At 35.8% G+C, this 15,123-nt stretch overlaps 1 protein-coding gene across 1 annotated transcript in view; it reads right to left on the reverse strand.

Moving 5' to 3' along the window:
• Window positions 1-7,763, reverse strand: part of LOC145263105 (cilia- and flagella-associated protein 298-like) — a 69,040-nt gene extending 61,277 nt beyond the window's left edge. Inside the window, exons 1-2 of the mRNA XM_080120036.1 lie at window positions 7,632-7,763; window positions 2,236-2,388 (exon numbers count right to left, since the gene is read on the reverse strand). Coding sequence (XP_079976162.1) covers window positions 2,236-2,374 — 139 coding nt within the window. The 5' untranslated portion in view covers window positions 2,375-2,388; window positions 7,632-7,763. The remainder of the gene's footprint in view (window positions 1-2,235; window positions 2,389-7,631) is intronic.
• Window positions 7,764-15,123: the final 7,360 nt, after the last annotated feature.

Raw genomic sequence — 15,123 nt, forward strand, 5'->3', positions numbered from 1 at the left:
TAACTTTTAAATTCAGATGAACATATCTTGGCTCAAACAAAAATTTATTGATCGAAATAAGCACCATCAGAATCAGTACAATTTTGCGAACGCAAAACAAGTGTTTTTATGCCAGTAACATAAAAACCTTGCGTCCTGGTGGTGATGAAGTCACTTTAGGCATTTTTTTTTATATCGTTTATGTTTTTGAAATAGTTCTCACATAGAAAGTTGTTGAGATGCTTGAAAAAAGTGGTAGTCAGTAAGTCAGACGTCCAGAGAGTATGGCGAATGACGCAGAGTTTTGTAGCCCAATTCATTCAATTTCTGCAGGGTCGGTTTAGCAACATGCAGTTGGGTATTGTTGTGGAGGAGAATTGGGTCTTTTCTGTTGACTAATGCTGGGTGTTGTTGTCAAAGTTTCTGATGCATTTCATCTATTTGTTGACAGTACTTATTTCAGAGGTATACTCCATCTTCAGTATGTTGTTTTGTTTCTTTTTTTTCCTTTTCTTCTTTCATACAATTAAAATATTTGTTTATTTTCCTAATATTACGTTGTGATTTGGCTTTCAAGCGCACTTGATGCATATTTTATTCAAATTAAAACAACGTTTCTATATGAACTCTCATCCTTGACGTTATTTTTGCATTGACTACGCACGGTTCAAACCTTTCAAAATACAACCACTAGATACAACGCACAGCTCTTTACAGACTTATTTCTCTAATGTTACAACATGGCAAGAAAGAAGAAAAAGAAAAGAAAAGAAACAAACAACACACTGAAGATGGAGTATACCTCTGAAATATATTTGTGATAAATTTCAAACAAGTAAAATATTTGTATATTATCGTAATATTACGTTGTGATTTGGCTTTCAAGCGCACTAGATGCATATTTTATTTTATTAGAAAAAAAACTGCTTACAAAAATTTTTCCCAAACCTGACTAATACGAGGGTTGTTTCAAAAGTAAAGCCTTCTTTTTTTCTTTTAACTCAAAAAGTTGAAGAGCTACAAAGACAGAAATGATACCATTAAAACGAACAACCGTTCCAGAATTTATTTTTTCTAGTCGCCACCTTTTTCAATACACTTTTGCCAGAAATATTTAATGACACATCTTTGCTTCTGACACAGATCCATGACACAAGTTGCTTTCTCAGAGTCTCACACCATCAATATCTACAACAAAGAGATGAAACTTCCAGATCCAAAATGCACAACTTCAGTCATCATAGCAATAATTTGTGATCCCTTCTAAATAAAAAATAGGAGACATTACTTTTGGAACGCCCCATGTAAAGAAGGGGAAACAAATAAAATTGCTTATTTCTTGATATAAGAATCACATATCATTACTGTAAGTATGGTTTTACATTACGCAGATTTGTTATTGTGTTAATAAGTAACATTTCAGAAACATTTGACTGAAAGCTGTGCTTAAATCCATTATATTTTTATTACAAACTAGCCTGGGTGCCCGGCATTGCCCGGGTGTTTGAAGGGGTGTGTTGAGCAAAAAAAAAAAAAATGGTAGTAGGGAGGCAGGCTCGAATTTGTGACGTGAAAGCGGAAAAAAAAGTGAAAGAAAATCTGATGTCTTACCCCTACTCTGTGACGCGATTGAAAGTTCAAAACATTAAAATTAGGCAAAGTCAATCCAACTGATACCATGACTTGCAAAAATGGCTTGCAAAAAAATCGACCCCTCCTTGTAGAAAACTGCCCAGTTGAGGGTGAACGAATTAATGTTTTTGGCCAATTTTTCGATATTTGTCGTCCAAGACGCCGAGCTTTCAAAATGATATCGATTTCATGAAAATCCGTTGCCTCTGTCAAAAGTTTTAGGCAGACATACAAACATACATACATTTAAACAGACAGGTAAGATTTATATTATAAATTATACCATAATATTTCAGATACTTCAGGTTGACAGTCTAAGATTGCCCAGATGCCAACAATAATCAGAGATTGTTTGAGACAACAGACCAAGATTGCTCAAATGCCAGAATAAATCAGAAATTGCTGAAAACTACAGGCTGAGAGTGCCTGAATGTTAATAAGAAACAGAGGTTGCTCGAAATGGCGGACAGAGATTACTGGAATACAGATGGCAACAGAAAGCAGCAGCAGGAATTAATAGTAAACATGGTAACGTAATTGTTGTGTGAAGAAAAAAAATAAGTTTGTTTGATTTGTGTATTTAAAAGGAAATTTAAAGGCAACATATTAAAAATGGAGACAAACCTGCAGAAATTCTCTGGACTTTTAAGCGGCCATTATAAATGGTGGCAATGTCCTGCAACAGAGAATCTATGGATGTTTCCACTGTGGTTTCATATAAGAACTGAGGTTCGTTGGTTCGCTTCACTGTGATTTTCACCATTTTTTAACAATCAACTGAAAATATAAATAAATAATTTTTAGTCCTTTAAATGCTTTTAATCTGAAATTGATCTGCATCACCAGTTAGAATCCCTAATTTACTTGTGGTGATGCACAAGGTCATGGTTAGACACAAGGTCAGTTTTTAATATGGAGAAAACGACCCTTTTTCGTAAAACAAGTATGTTCCGGAAACGGCAACAAAAAGAATCCCTACTTCAGCGTGTATGTGGGGGGGGGGGGGGCCTTCTGAGTCAAGTGAAACTCGTATGAATGCTGGTGGCCAAAGCCAAAAGGACGTTAACAGCAGGATAAGAGAGGACCTTAACATCACTAAAACCAAGATCAGACTGCAACTTGGAGAAGAATCGTGGAAAGGGAGAGGAAAGCTTTGCAGCATTCTTGGGCAGGGCTCTATGGATAAATTTATCTTTAGTTTACCTTTTACAACTAAATATTTTCGTTTACTAGCCAAATAGAAAAGTTACTAGCTAAACCCACATGATTTTAAGAATATGACATCTATGTTCTGTGATAAGTATGTACATCATTAAGATTTTTCTGTATATTTTTAAATAAATGTAATTCTAAATATACAACAAATTTTATGTTGATACTTGAAGGTATAAACATTATAATTTCTTCAGATATTTTTTTTAAACGGCCTTCGTTAAAAAAAGTATATTGTTCTATTAAACTTTTATTGTTTAAATAATTTGTCTTTGTTCGTTTTATTAAAAAAAATGTTGAAAACATATTTTTCACTCAGTAGTGAGCTTTCGGAAGATTGTCAGTGAAAGAAATAAAATCACCAAAAGCTAAGCGTTTCATTCTTTCTAGTCACCACTTTAAAAAATCACTAGCAAAATACAACTGTTTCACTCGCAATGTAGAGCTCTGTTGGGGTTCACTGTCTAGGCTGGCTCAGGATAGGCAGAGGTTTAGGGATTTGTTGCTGCCCAACACCCCACTGGGTGTAACGGCTGACGTTAATACAAAGTTCATACATTACCTAAATACTATTACTCCTGCTACTATTATTATTCACACCAGTGCTTACCTATGACCACCCTACCACTCGATGACAGAGTCTGTCACTGGATGACAGTGCCCGATATTTGAAGACAGGTGATTTGCCTGTCAGTGCTCGCCCCTGTCATGAGGTGCCAATAACCACAGTCAATTTCATTTCAGAGCAGTTCACTGGTGCCCGGCACTGGTCATGATTGATAATTGCAGAGGAATCCATTGCCTGTCAGTAAATACAAATATCTGCCTCAACTTCATTTCGGAGCAGTCCAATGGAGATCGATACTGCTCATGGCTGTCATTGTCACTGCTCATGCCAACTCTGTATGCCAGAAAACGACAGTGACAGCTGTAAAGGTAGGTAAAGTTCACCAATAAACGCCTCAATACAGCACTAACTGCCAGGGATCATCACTCCCCGCTACAGGTATCCAATGGATGCCAGTACCAAGCAGTGGATTTCAGTTAGGAGTATTCCAAGAGAGGTTGATACTGATCATGGCCGCTAGTGATTTCCAGTCGCAAAGGCAGCCAATGCCCACCAGGTTTTTTTTTTTAATTTTTTTTATTACATTTTCACCCCAAACAAGGCACATTGCCACTTTGATGTAGGGACTACTATCAGGGACATAATCTAAAGGGGTACTATGTGGGGAGTTGGGCAGCAAGATGTCTGTTCACATTACACTTGAACTTCTGCATGCCAGTACAGTTGAGGAAACAGGAATTCAGAAGAGAATTCTAAAGTTTAGCGGTTCTGGGAAGAAACTATTGTAGTAGAAGGCTCTCTTACATCTAGGGATCTCTACTGTGAAGGGGTGGGATTTAGCTGCTTGTCGGGTTTGTTGGAGGTATTTACGTTGAGGGGGTACGAATGCTTGCAGATCGTTGAAGCATTGTCAAAAATTTTTCCCCAATCTTTATCCGTGCCAAAACCAAAACATACATTCCATGAACAAAGCTTCTTTTTTAGAAGTGCACACCAGTGGAACTCTCTTCCGTCTGCCTGCTTCCCACCTGACTACAACTTCGATGTAAGTCCAACATAAACAAATTCCTGATGAATCGCGCCCTTAAGTAAGACACTTTATCAAATCTCCAATACTAACGATTACTACGATGCAATAACCCTTATCCTCAAGTGGCTTCCTTGCATTGATAAGTGGTGACTACCATGTAAAAAAAAAAAAAAAATTCACCGTTAAAGTACTTGTAGAACAGGTAAGAGGGATGCTACATTTCGTCGATGGGACAGAGGCTGAAGCTTAGATGCCAGTTCAGAAACTATCAGGTTGGCGACTCTCTTTTGAACCTTATCTAGGAGCGAGAGACTAGTAGCAGATGCACCAGCCCAAATATGACAACAATACTCCATACATGGGTGAATGGTGGCCTTAGGTACAGCATACTTTCGGGCGTTAGTAGCTTTCTAGCATGGTAGAGAGAGCCTACCTTCTTCGCAGCGGCCCTGGCAATGCTCTCAATGTAATTGTTCCAACTCATGTTTCCTGTGAACGTTAGGTTGAGGAGTTTAAAAGATGTACTTTCAGATAAAGAGTCTTTGGCCTTTGCTATTGGTGGTAGAGAAGGTTTCTTTTAATTATTGAAGGAAATAAGTTTAGTCTTGGCAGCATTGAAGGTGACCATCCATTTTTGCCCCATCCCACTACAGATTGGAGGTCATCCTCTAGTGTTTCTGCCATTTTTTTAGATATGTGTTCATTTGTTTTCCTATCATGTCTGTCAAGAGCATGGTGTCATCAGCATATATACCCATCTCACAGACAATTTTGTCAGGGAAGTCATTTATGAATATTAGGAATAATAGAGGTCCAAGGATAGACCTTTTAGGCACTCCCGCATTTATATCATATTATTTAGATGTACGACTGTCTGTAAGGTGAATGGACTAGAGCTTGATTAATTATGGACTCAAATATTTTGGCAAAAAGTGGGAGGAGGCTAATGGGGCGGTAATTTACTGGGGCAGTTCTTTCGACAGAATTCTTGAAAACTGGTACCACAGAAGCAGTTTTCCAGCAAGCAGGAAAGCAAGATTCATTAAGGCATTTGTTGTAAAGTTTGGAGAGAACTGGAGCTACTTCGGCGGAGCACCTTTTTAATAGCACAGCCGGGATGAGATCAGGTCCACATGCTTTTGAAGTGTCAAGATTTTTTATGCTATCATACACCTGAGAAGGGGTGATTTTCAGATCGTCTAGTGTGGCGTCTGTCTGCAAAGAAAAGTTTGAGAGGGGGTGGTTAGCAGGGTCCAGTGTGGAGTTGGAGCCAAACCGACTGGCAAGCATGTTAGCCTTCTCGGTTGCTGAGCAAACAACCTCATGATTGTTGGATAGTGGGGGAATTGTTGATTGCCCATTATTTACTAGTTACTACTGGTGACGCCAGTAAATGCAAGTAATCACCCAAAACAGCACTACTTGCCAGTAACCAACTGCGGCAACAATCACAGCTAGTGGCTTCTACTAGCTGACACTGCATGACATTGCCAGACAGTAGAAACCAGATGATTTCATTTGTGCCACGGCCGTCTGTGCCTGCTATTTTCCAGGGCCGGCAGTGGCACCCACTAAAAATTGTATTTTAATTTGTTTCAGGACCCAATCTGTTCTGGCTTTGTGACATACTTCCACTAGGCAATGCCGGTACACGGGTCCTGCTAGTATTAAATAACCCTTTCATTTTGACTTTTGCTTTCTGTTTAGTGAAAGTCTTGCCGTTGTATACAGAGGAAAAGTCCCTTTTGATTAATTTTTATGTAGTTCCAGTTTAATTTTAAAACTCTGCATTAAAAATATTTAACATACAGAAACTACGGGTGTTTTTTTTCTCAATGTAAAATAAATGTAAATAAAACTGATTATGTAAAACGACTTTCGAACATTTCACTCCATTCCATTGTCCCTATGTATTGGAAATTTTTCCCTAGTTTCCACCTTAACATTTTCTTTTAAAAAGAGGAGTTTTAATGGTTTTCGGGTATGCTGAAAACGAATATCATATTTAAATTTCCAGCAAATAAATAGTTTTCCGGATATTAAGCAATGTCATTCCATATGTTATTGCTGGTGACCATCTTGATGCGTGCAGGCACGCGCATAGTTTCTCTCAGGATTGCGTTTATGCACTCGAGCGTATCAAGATGGCCACCAGCAATAATATAAAACATGACATTGCTTAATATCCGGAAAATTACGGGGGGGGGCAAACCGAACTTTTCTCAAAGTAAAAAAATCGCAAATTAATAATAATAATAATAATATTAATAATAATAATAATAGTGGGGGTGGAGTGGGAGGGATAAAGGGCCCAACGTCAAAACGGGGTTATCGTGAATTCAAGTTCAAGAAATGGGGTATCGATTTACTTAGACGTTGTATGTGAAATTGAACCCTCTTCCAAATCTTTAAAAATTGATTTTTTTTTCCATTGAAGTCAACAAAAACATGCCGAACTTGAACAAAGCCAACAATATTTTTTTTAATATTTTCATCCATTTTTTTTTCTTTTACATGAACGTACGCAACAAACAGTGTCGAGTTAGCAATTATTTGATTTTCGAAAAAATAATAATAATTAAATAAATAAAATTTTTATAATACTAAAAATAAATTCAAAACAATGACACAATAAGATTTGATTTATTGGTGCTAATGCAGAGAGTGATCCGTGCTATTTTTTAAATCGTATTTCCACGTTTAATTAACGTTTTATGATATTATTTTGTTTATTCAATTGTAAGGTTAAAGTACAGAACAGATACAAAACACCCTCCCCATGTTAAGAATGTCTTTTTAAATAATAACGTTATTATTTCAGCAGGGATCACTCTGCATGGAGTACCGATTTATTTTATGCAAAAACATTTTAGTGCGATTTTTTTTTTTTTTATCTGACACTATTTACATCAAATCGCCTATTCTTCTGATTCACTTTTTTTTTCTTTTTTTTTTTGTTAATTAATTTATTTTCGTTTTAACGAGAAAAAGTTATCATTCTTAAATTCAACATCTGTTGTTTACTCGACGACAAAAAAGAAATGTGGAAATCTTTCAGACTTTATTTTATTTTTTTTTTTTTACGAACTTGCTTTTAAAATATGAATAAAAAATTGTTTTAAATTTAATTAACGCACAAGAAATTTACAAAACATTGTTGTTTTTAGTTTTGTTTTGTTTTTTCCGCCTATTAAAAGCAAAAACACTTACCTCGTAGGCATGGAGAAGAACCCAAAAAATAAAAGCGTTGCGTAGAAACGAAGGAAGAGTAAAACCGGAAGTAGTTTTCTAAACACGTTAGTTACGACAAGCGGAGGGGGAGGAAGACAGTGAAAGACAGAGGGGTAGAGAGGAAGAGAGAGAGGATATAAAATATCACAATTGGGTTGTCATAGCAACGGCGTTGGCCACTTTATAAGTTTCCTCTTTTTTTGTGTGTAGGGATTTTTATTTTCGGTCTACAAACCAATAAAGACTCCTGTAATTATCTTTGATTGCGGTGTGCTGTGTAGTTCTAGGAGGTCCACCTTCCCAGTCTTTACCTTCTCTCTTTGAGAAGAGGTTATTGCTAATCGCTTGAGGTGCCCTTACCGGAGAATTCCGATAGGGTTGTCCAGGCAAATTTGGCAGGTCAGAATGCCTCTTCTTAGGGGAAGGGGCACTGACTTCTCAATCCCAATTTTGACCCTGGTGTCTGAGTTTTTGCAGTGAACTAAATGCCTATTTTTCCTATTTACTCGCTCCCCACGAGGGAAAAGTCAGAAACAAGGTTGGTTTTTAATGTGGGGAAAATCCAACTTCTGAAAAAAAAAGGCATTTTGGATTGGAACAAAAATAAAAATTGCCTCAGTCTAGAAGGACTTCTCCTTCTGATTTACAATATAAATAAACTTAGTGTAGCATCAGAACTGATACTACACTTTGTTTGTAGCTATTTACATTTGCAGAAAATATAAAAATTTACATTTGCAACAAATTAGGCACAAGGCCATTCAAAAGTGTGAGAAAATGGTTGTTGTTGGTCATCCTTGGTCAACATAACTAAAAATAATTCTATCTCCTACTCTTAGCTAGAATCATCAATCACCATAATACCACATTTACTCCAGGGAATGTCCCACTTAAAATTTCCTAAATCGTTTTTAAAAAAATGTAATTGGAAATAAATAAAAACGTTTATTTATAATCAGTTCATTAGAAATAATCACAGAGTGGGGGAAAAAAAAACAACAAATCAAAAATTTGTTTGGAAATACCCTCCTAACCCTTTCTAAATGATAGGCTATCCACCATTTTCCGGTTTTTTTTGGGGGGGGGGAGGGTACCGAAAACAAGCAGGCCAATCTCTAAGTGCCCCCACTTAGAGATTGGCCTGCTTGTGAGATCTTTACATTTCACACAAATGTATTTTATGTGTCTGAGAGTATTTTTCGATAGATTTTGGATCAGAATGCCTCTGATAAGTATCAAAAATTGATAATCGAAAAAAATCTGATTAAAGAAGGAACAGTTCGATTTTGACCAAAGTTAACACCCTTATGCAACCTAACATCACAAGTGCATTTGAGAAGTTTTACCACCACACGAACAGTCAGGCCTGGAATATAAAATTAATGGTAGTTTTTTGATAGTCAAATGCTCGTTCAAAATAAATGATACTTGACTTTTGAATTTTAAACTTTAATTCAAGCCATTATATGAAAATAATTCTTGAGTTGTAAGCCGCGTTTAGTTTCAGAACAGTTTCCGATGGTTAGTTGTTCTATACAAGTCCTGGAGCCCGACACACACCTTCACTGATGTCAACACCCATCATAACTAGATCCACAGCTGTTGTCGGTGTGAAATAAAACAAAATACTATTTATAGATCAGTTGTGTTGTGTTTTATTCATTGTCAGTGTGTATACATCGTAGACCAATGACAAAAGTTGATTTAGAAATTATATATATTTGAACTTGTTGCAGCAAACATATAACAGTAACATTCATAGATGAAAAAACAAATAAAGAAACAACACTCATTAACTGCATAACTTACAAACCGTGTGAATTTATTACGGGCAATGAGTACAAGACATGCTTACAAGAAAGTCAGGAGGAGAGTATTTTTTAACATGTCCGTTCAGCTTGGCATCCCAGGTGTAAGAGAGTAAGAGAGAGAGGGGGAGAGAAGGGAGAAGAAAGTCGATATCGCCACCTACGGGCTGAAACATGCAACTGCTGGAAATAAGGGCGATAACCGTACACGTCTCAAACTTGAAAGTGTTAAGCATTGTGTCCATGTGTGTGTTGCATGTGAGCTAGGGCTGGATAGCAGTTTGACGTGTCTCTATACACGCTTTCACTAACTTCAACATGTATCGATGAACTGTCTTTCAACAGGCCTTTCTAATCATTCATAAACGTCTCTGCACAGGAACTCTTCCCAATAATAACTCTTTTAAAACAAACCTACTAACGAATTCTTTTTTTTTTTTGATTCCTGATTCCAATTTTGATTAATCGCCCCAACACTAGTTTCTACATTTTTAGGCAATTACGTGTGAACAACCTGAAAAACTTGAAAAAAAAATTTTTTTTATAATTTAGAATTAGGGAATCAGTTTTGCGCATAAATTAAACCTAAAAAGATCCCCCATTTACAGGTAATTTTAACGTTTTAGGGCAATTAATCCCCCAACCCCTACCTCAACATCTTGCCATGGAAGATTAATTACGTGTGTGGGGCGGAGAGATGAGTGTCCACTTTTTTAGGTGATTATGTATGGCTTTACAACATTACAAGTCGAACGTAGGGTTATTAGTAAAAAGGCAGAATAGTCTTGAAATAGGAATTTACATTAAATTTATATTCAAAACTGATTTCACACTCTAAATTTTAAAATAATTGTTTTGTTTTTTTTTATTTTCTCTGCCAAGTTTTTCAGGTTTTCACACGTAATCGCCTAACAGAAGTAGAATCACATTTTTGGCACTTCTTTGAAACAAGAACAAAGCTGCTTGTTACGATAGAGTTAACAAGTCGTTTTTTTTTTTTTAATATATCGTTTTAAGCAAAAACAATATTACGTACTTAATTGTTATGTCGAAAATAGTAATATATCCAAAAATTATCAAAATTCATTGAGTAAAATAACTGCTAATATGTTTTTAGTAAAAAAAAAAGAAAAGTCTATCGCTATAACTAAATTTTGCGTTCCGAGTTATGTCCCCTGTGTGTGAAAACTTTACTGTGTACTTCATAACATTTAAGAAAAATGCAATTTTACCCAATTTTCCATAAAGATTGCTTTTAACTATAAATAATTTTCTACTCCATGAATTTTCGTAATTTTTGGATATATTACTATTTTCGATATGACAATTAAGTATGTAATGTATTGATAAGAATGTAAATCTAATAATAAAAAAACAGTTTAAAACCTAAAATTTATTCTGGGGTATAATAGATAACGTACGTGGTAAAATTCAGTTGTAAAGGTTGTGCTGTTTCTTATTTCATTTTTCTAAGACACGCACGCACACACATTAAAATTTATAAATTCATTTACGCAGGAATTACAGCCTTCACCCACACCAAACCTCTTGGGTAAAAAAGCTGGACACTTGAGAAATTGCCGACATAGCTAAAAGCACTTTTTGTTTTGTCAAAAATATGAATTTTAGACCAATCAGGGCTCGATTTAAAAAACTTATTTTTTGCAAGCCTCTGGGAGCCGCTAAAGAAATATAAAGGATACAGAGAACTTCTTTCATCAGAGAAAGGGATAACCGACATCCACAGTAACGTTCACCAAGTGAAATTCAGTAGCTGAAATGACAGCTTTTCTTGCCCATCAAAGAACATTGCTTGACCCTCTCTTTTTCTCACTTCACCACAACAACACAGTAGTTTTTCTCTTACACTCTCAAATCTTCACCTTCTTCCTCCCTTCCTTCTTTCATATAGACTGCCACCTTGGCACACACTAAAAAGTAATTTCTTTTCTTCTAACGAAAATAAACAAAGGTTTATTGTTCTTAGGGACGGCAAATATTATTATAAAAAGAAATACGCTACCAAATAATGGAAAATAAACAAAGGTTTATTTTCCATTATTTCGTAGCGTATTTCTTTTTATAATAATATTTGCCGTCCCTAAGAACAATAGCCTCCCTGAAAGCATTTATTTTTTCTTCATCAAGAGAAGACAATTTTTTTGTTTCGTCAATACCAATGAAGTCTAGGGATAAAAACCTTTCCACTCCACGTTCAACAGCAGAATAACGAATGCTGACGTAGTAGAAATAAGACCTAGAAGAAGAAACCACAGGCCAAATTCACTTTCCACCTTCTGCAAGACATCTGGGAAAGTGAAATAAACTATAGAACCGATTTCTTGTCTTGGTGTGAAATAAATCTTTGTCCCCAAAAACAGGTATCAAGTCTCCCTCCCAGACGAGAATTTCCAGATGAACCAACGAAGAAGCAGAGGTATTTTAAAATGCATGTCACACATATTCACACTTAACAGCATATGAACATATGTAATAGAAATACCACTAGATGATCACACACACACAACGTAACAATCCTTTATAAATAGCCACGTTTTAATATATCATCTCCATTCCAATTTCAACCAATATACAACAAACGCTCATTTTATGACAACGTAACCAGACTTTTTTTTCTTCCTTCATTATTCTAATTCTTGAAGATATTTTTGATATTCATTGATTGGAAAAAAAAAAAAAAAAAACTTTTTATTAGTTATGATTTCAGGTGTTGTCTGTTGCTTAAATATCGTTCATTTTAAATTATTGTCCATCGTGGTCGAAGTTGTTATCTCGGCTTAGCGAGGTCCATCACAGTTACCTTCCTTGCACCTTTAATTAGATTTTATTTAACCGGTTTTGGAATTCCAAGTTTCATTTTTTTCCTTCTCGACGACTATAGTTTTACGTTGTCGGAAAATTGTAATGGTAGTTTGCACCTTTTTATTATTCCACATGGGAATGGCTATTTTGATGTTTCATTAATTGGGTTACCAGTAGCATCGTGGCTAATTCGAATTTGCTTTCTCGAATAATAATAAAGAAATTTTGAATAACAACAACCCTAGCTTGGATGGAAAAAAGGTTAGATGAGAAATTTTTTTTTAATTTTCTCTGGATATTTACAAATGGATGTCCGAGCTGGACGACCTATGCGACTAGTTAATTTTAAAATCCTCAGTTGAGGAAAGATTCAATATTTGTTGCAATTCAGCAGAATTTATAGCAAGAGTTAGGGAAAATTTAGCCTGTTTTGAACCTGACCAGAGAAAGTCAAAAGCTACTGTTCCTATGAAAATGGAGTTAGAATGTCCTCTATTCAGTGGGGATCTGACTTCAAATAAATTCGAATTTCCTTAGAAATTTTGAATTTTGTACTTCTAATTTGGATGACGCAGATAAATTACTCTTACTAAAATTTAAATTGACGAGAAAGGCATTCGATCTCATATCCAATTTAGATATAAACCCCGAAAATTACGAGCAGGCCTTGGCTTGCTTGAAGGGAACATTTTTAAATCCATCTTTAGTTAAGAATCAAATTTTTGAGGATATTATTCCTCTTCCAGAGCAATTTTTATCGATTAAAGACCTTAAGATTCTTCTCAAGCACGTTAAGCGTGAATTGACTGATATGGACAAGTCCTTTAGTACAGATATTTTTTCAGATAATTCTACATCTGGAACTATGGTTGCGCACATTCTGTTCGCTAAATTTCTGAACAGCTGCGCAGAGATCTAATGAACAAATCTAACGAACATTTCCCCTCTCTTTCTTCCATCATGTCGTACACTTTCGACATTTTGGATATATTGATGGCATCATCATTAGTTGTGCTGAGGTGGGAAAATAGCTCGCCAAAAATATTGGCTTCTTCTTTGGATTCAAAATCCAATATGGCGAAGAGTTCTGAGCCTAATCAGATTAATTCAAAAAAAGAATAATAATAACTCTAAGTCTCTCATTAATAATCGCGAGATTAATAAATTTTGTAAATTATGTAGGGTTACTGATCACCCGTCTAAAATTTGTTCCAAATATCGAGACTTTAACTCAAAAATTATAAGAGCCAAAGAACTCAAAGTATCAGGTGCCTCGGTGAGCACTCTGAGACTGTTTGCAAGGGGATATAGGGTTTTCCTTATCCCTGCACCATTTGTGGTTTTAAGAACCATTTTTCTATTATGTGCCCCAAAGGTCCCAAACCCTTTGTGGGGCATACATCATTATCGGGACAGGAAAAATGTATATTTCCTGTACTTAAAATATTAATGAAGACGAAAGGGTGCCCAGTCTATTTTTACTGTCTTTTGGATACGGGTAGCCAGAAATCCTTCTTTTCTGACATAACACTAAACCGTTTAAGTCCCGGGAATAAATTAAAACCAGGGATTGGCGGAAATGCCTATTAATACTCTTGTAGGGACTAATTCATTAAAACTTAGGGAGCTGGAAGTGTCTCTTAAATTGGGACATCAGTGTCACTTTACTTTTTCTGCCTTGTTTGCAGATGATTTAAGGTTAAAATTTCAAGTGGACAAATTTGATGAGATCACGTCAAAATTGACTAAAAATGGTTTTCGTCTTTGTCCGGGATACTCTGAATTGAATGGGTCTGCTATTCACGGCATAATTGGCCTAGACCTTATTCCACGGATAAATAATCTCCGTTTAATTTGTTTGGGAGGTTCTGCATGGAAACTCCCCTAGTACATAATTCCCTTCGGCAAGGGGTCTAAATTTTTGAATTCCAATGTAAAGGTTAAGGAAGAGTTACTGGCCTTTTATCAAGTTATTAAAGCACTACCTACATGCCATTCTTACTTAATTGATAGCGTGTTAAATCCTGTAGCTACTTACGAAGATGTGCTTCAACCCTTTTTCTACGATTCTGCTGCCGAACGTGGAGTAGAAAGGTTTTTATCCCTAGACTCCATTGGTATTGACGAAACAAAAAAATTGTCTTCTCTTGATGAAGAAAACATAAATGCTTTCAGGGAGGCTATTGTTCTTAGGGGTGGGTGTGTCCAAGTTGTACAGACAAAATGTTGAAATAAATTTTTATATTCTATTATCAAGGTCGCCGACTCAAGTTAAAGTTACTTTTTCATATCATTGATAATTTTTCTAGTTAGACTAGAATGACTTGTTATAATTTTTAATTTGGCAGCAGACACACACATTGAATTCATTGCTATTATTTGTATTAATCTTAAATCCCTCGGGACAAATTTCTTACCTGTCACTTATTGACAGTTTTTTAAAAGTACATCATTATCTTGTTTGAAATGTAATGATTATCCATTACTTTTTCTTCCTTTCCTTGGCAGTGTGTAAGAAATTCTGCAGAAATAAGCAAGCCTTTTATTGGACGGTTTCTCTGCCCACAGATTTATTTTAACCAATCAAATTGCATGTGATAACTAACTGCCGAGAATTTTCTTGGCGCCAATATTTCCTTTTTCAGACCAATAATCCAAAGAGACGCAAAGTTTGACACACGTGGATTTCTCACTCAAATCAAGGCAGCGAAAAATACTTTGTTGCTTCCAGACGCTTTAATGCCTAAACGTGAAGCGGAACATTATCTTTGCAATTACCAATGCCCTTAAGTAGGGCGAATTATATTTGGACGCTTGTGCTACAATTTGATGTCTTTTAA

Source organism: Euprymna scolopes, chromosome 38, assembly GCF_053919585.1.
Source record: "Euprymna scolopes isolate OS-2025 chromosome 38, ASM5391958v1, whole genome shotgun sequence".
NCBI classification, from domain to species: domain Eukaryota; kingdom Metazoa; phylum Mollusca; class Cephalopoda; order Sepiida; family Sepiolidae; genus Euprymna; species Euprymna scolopes.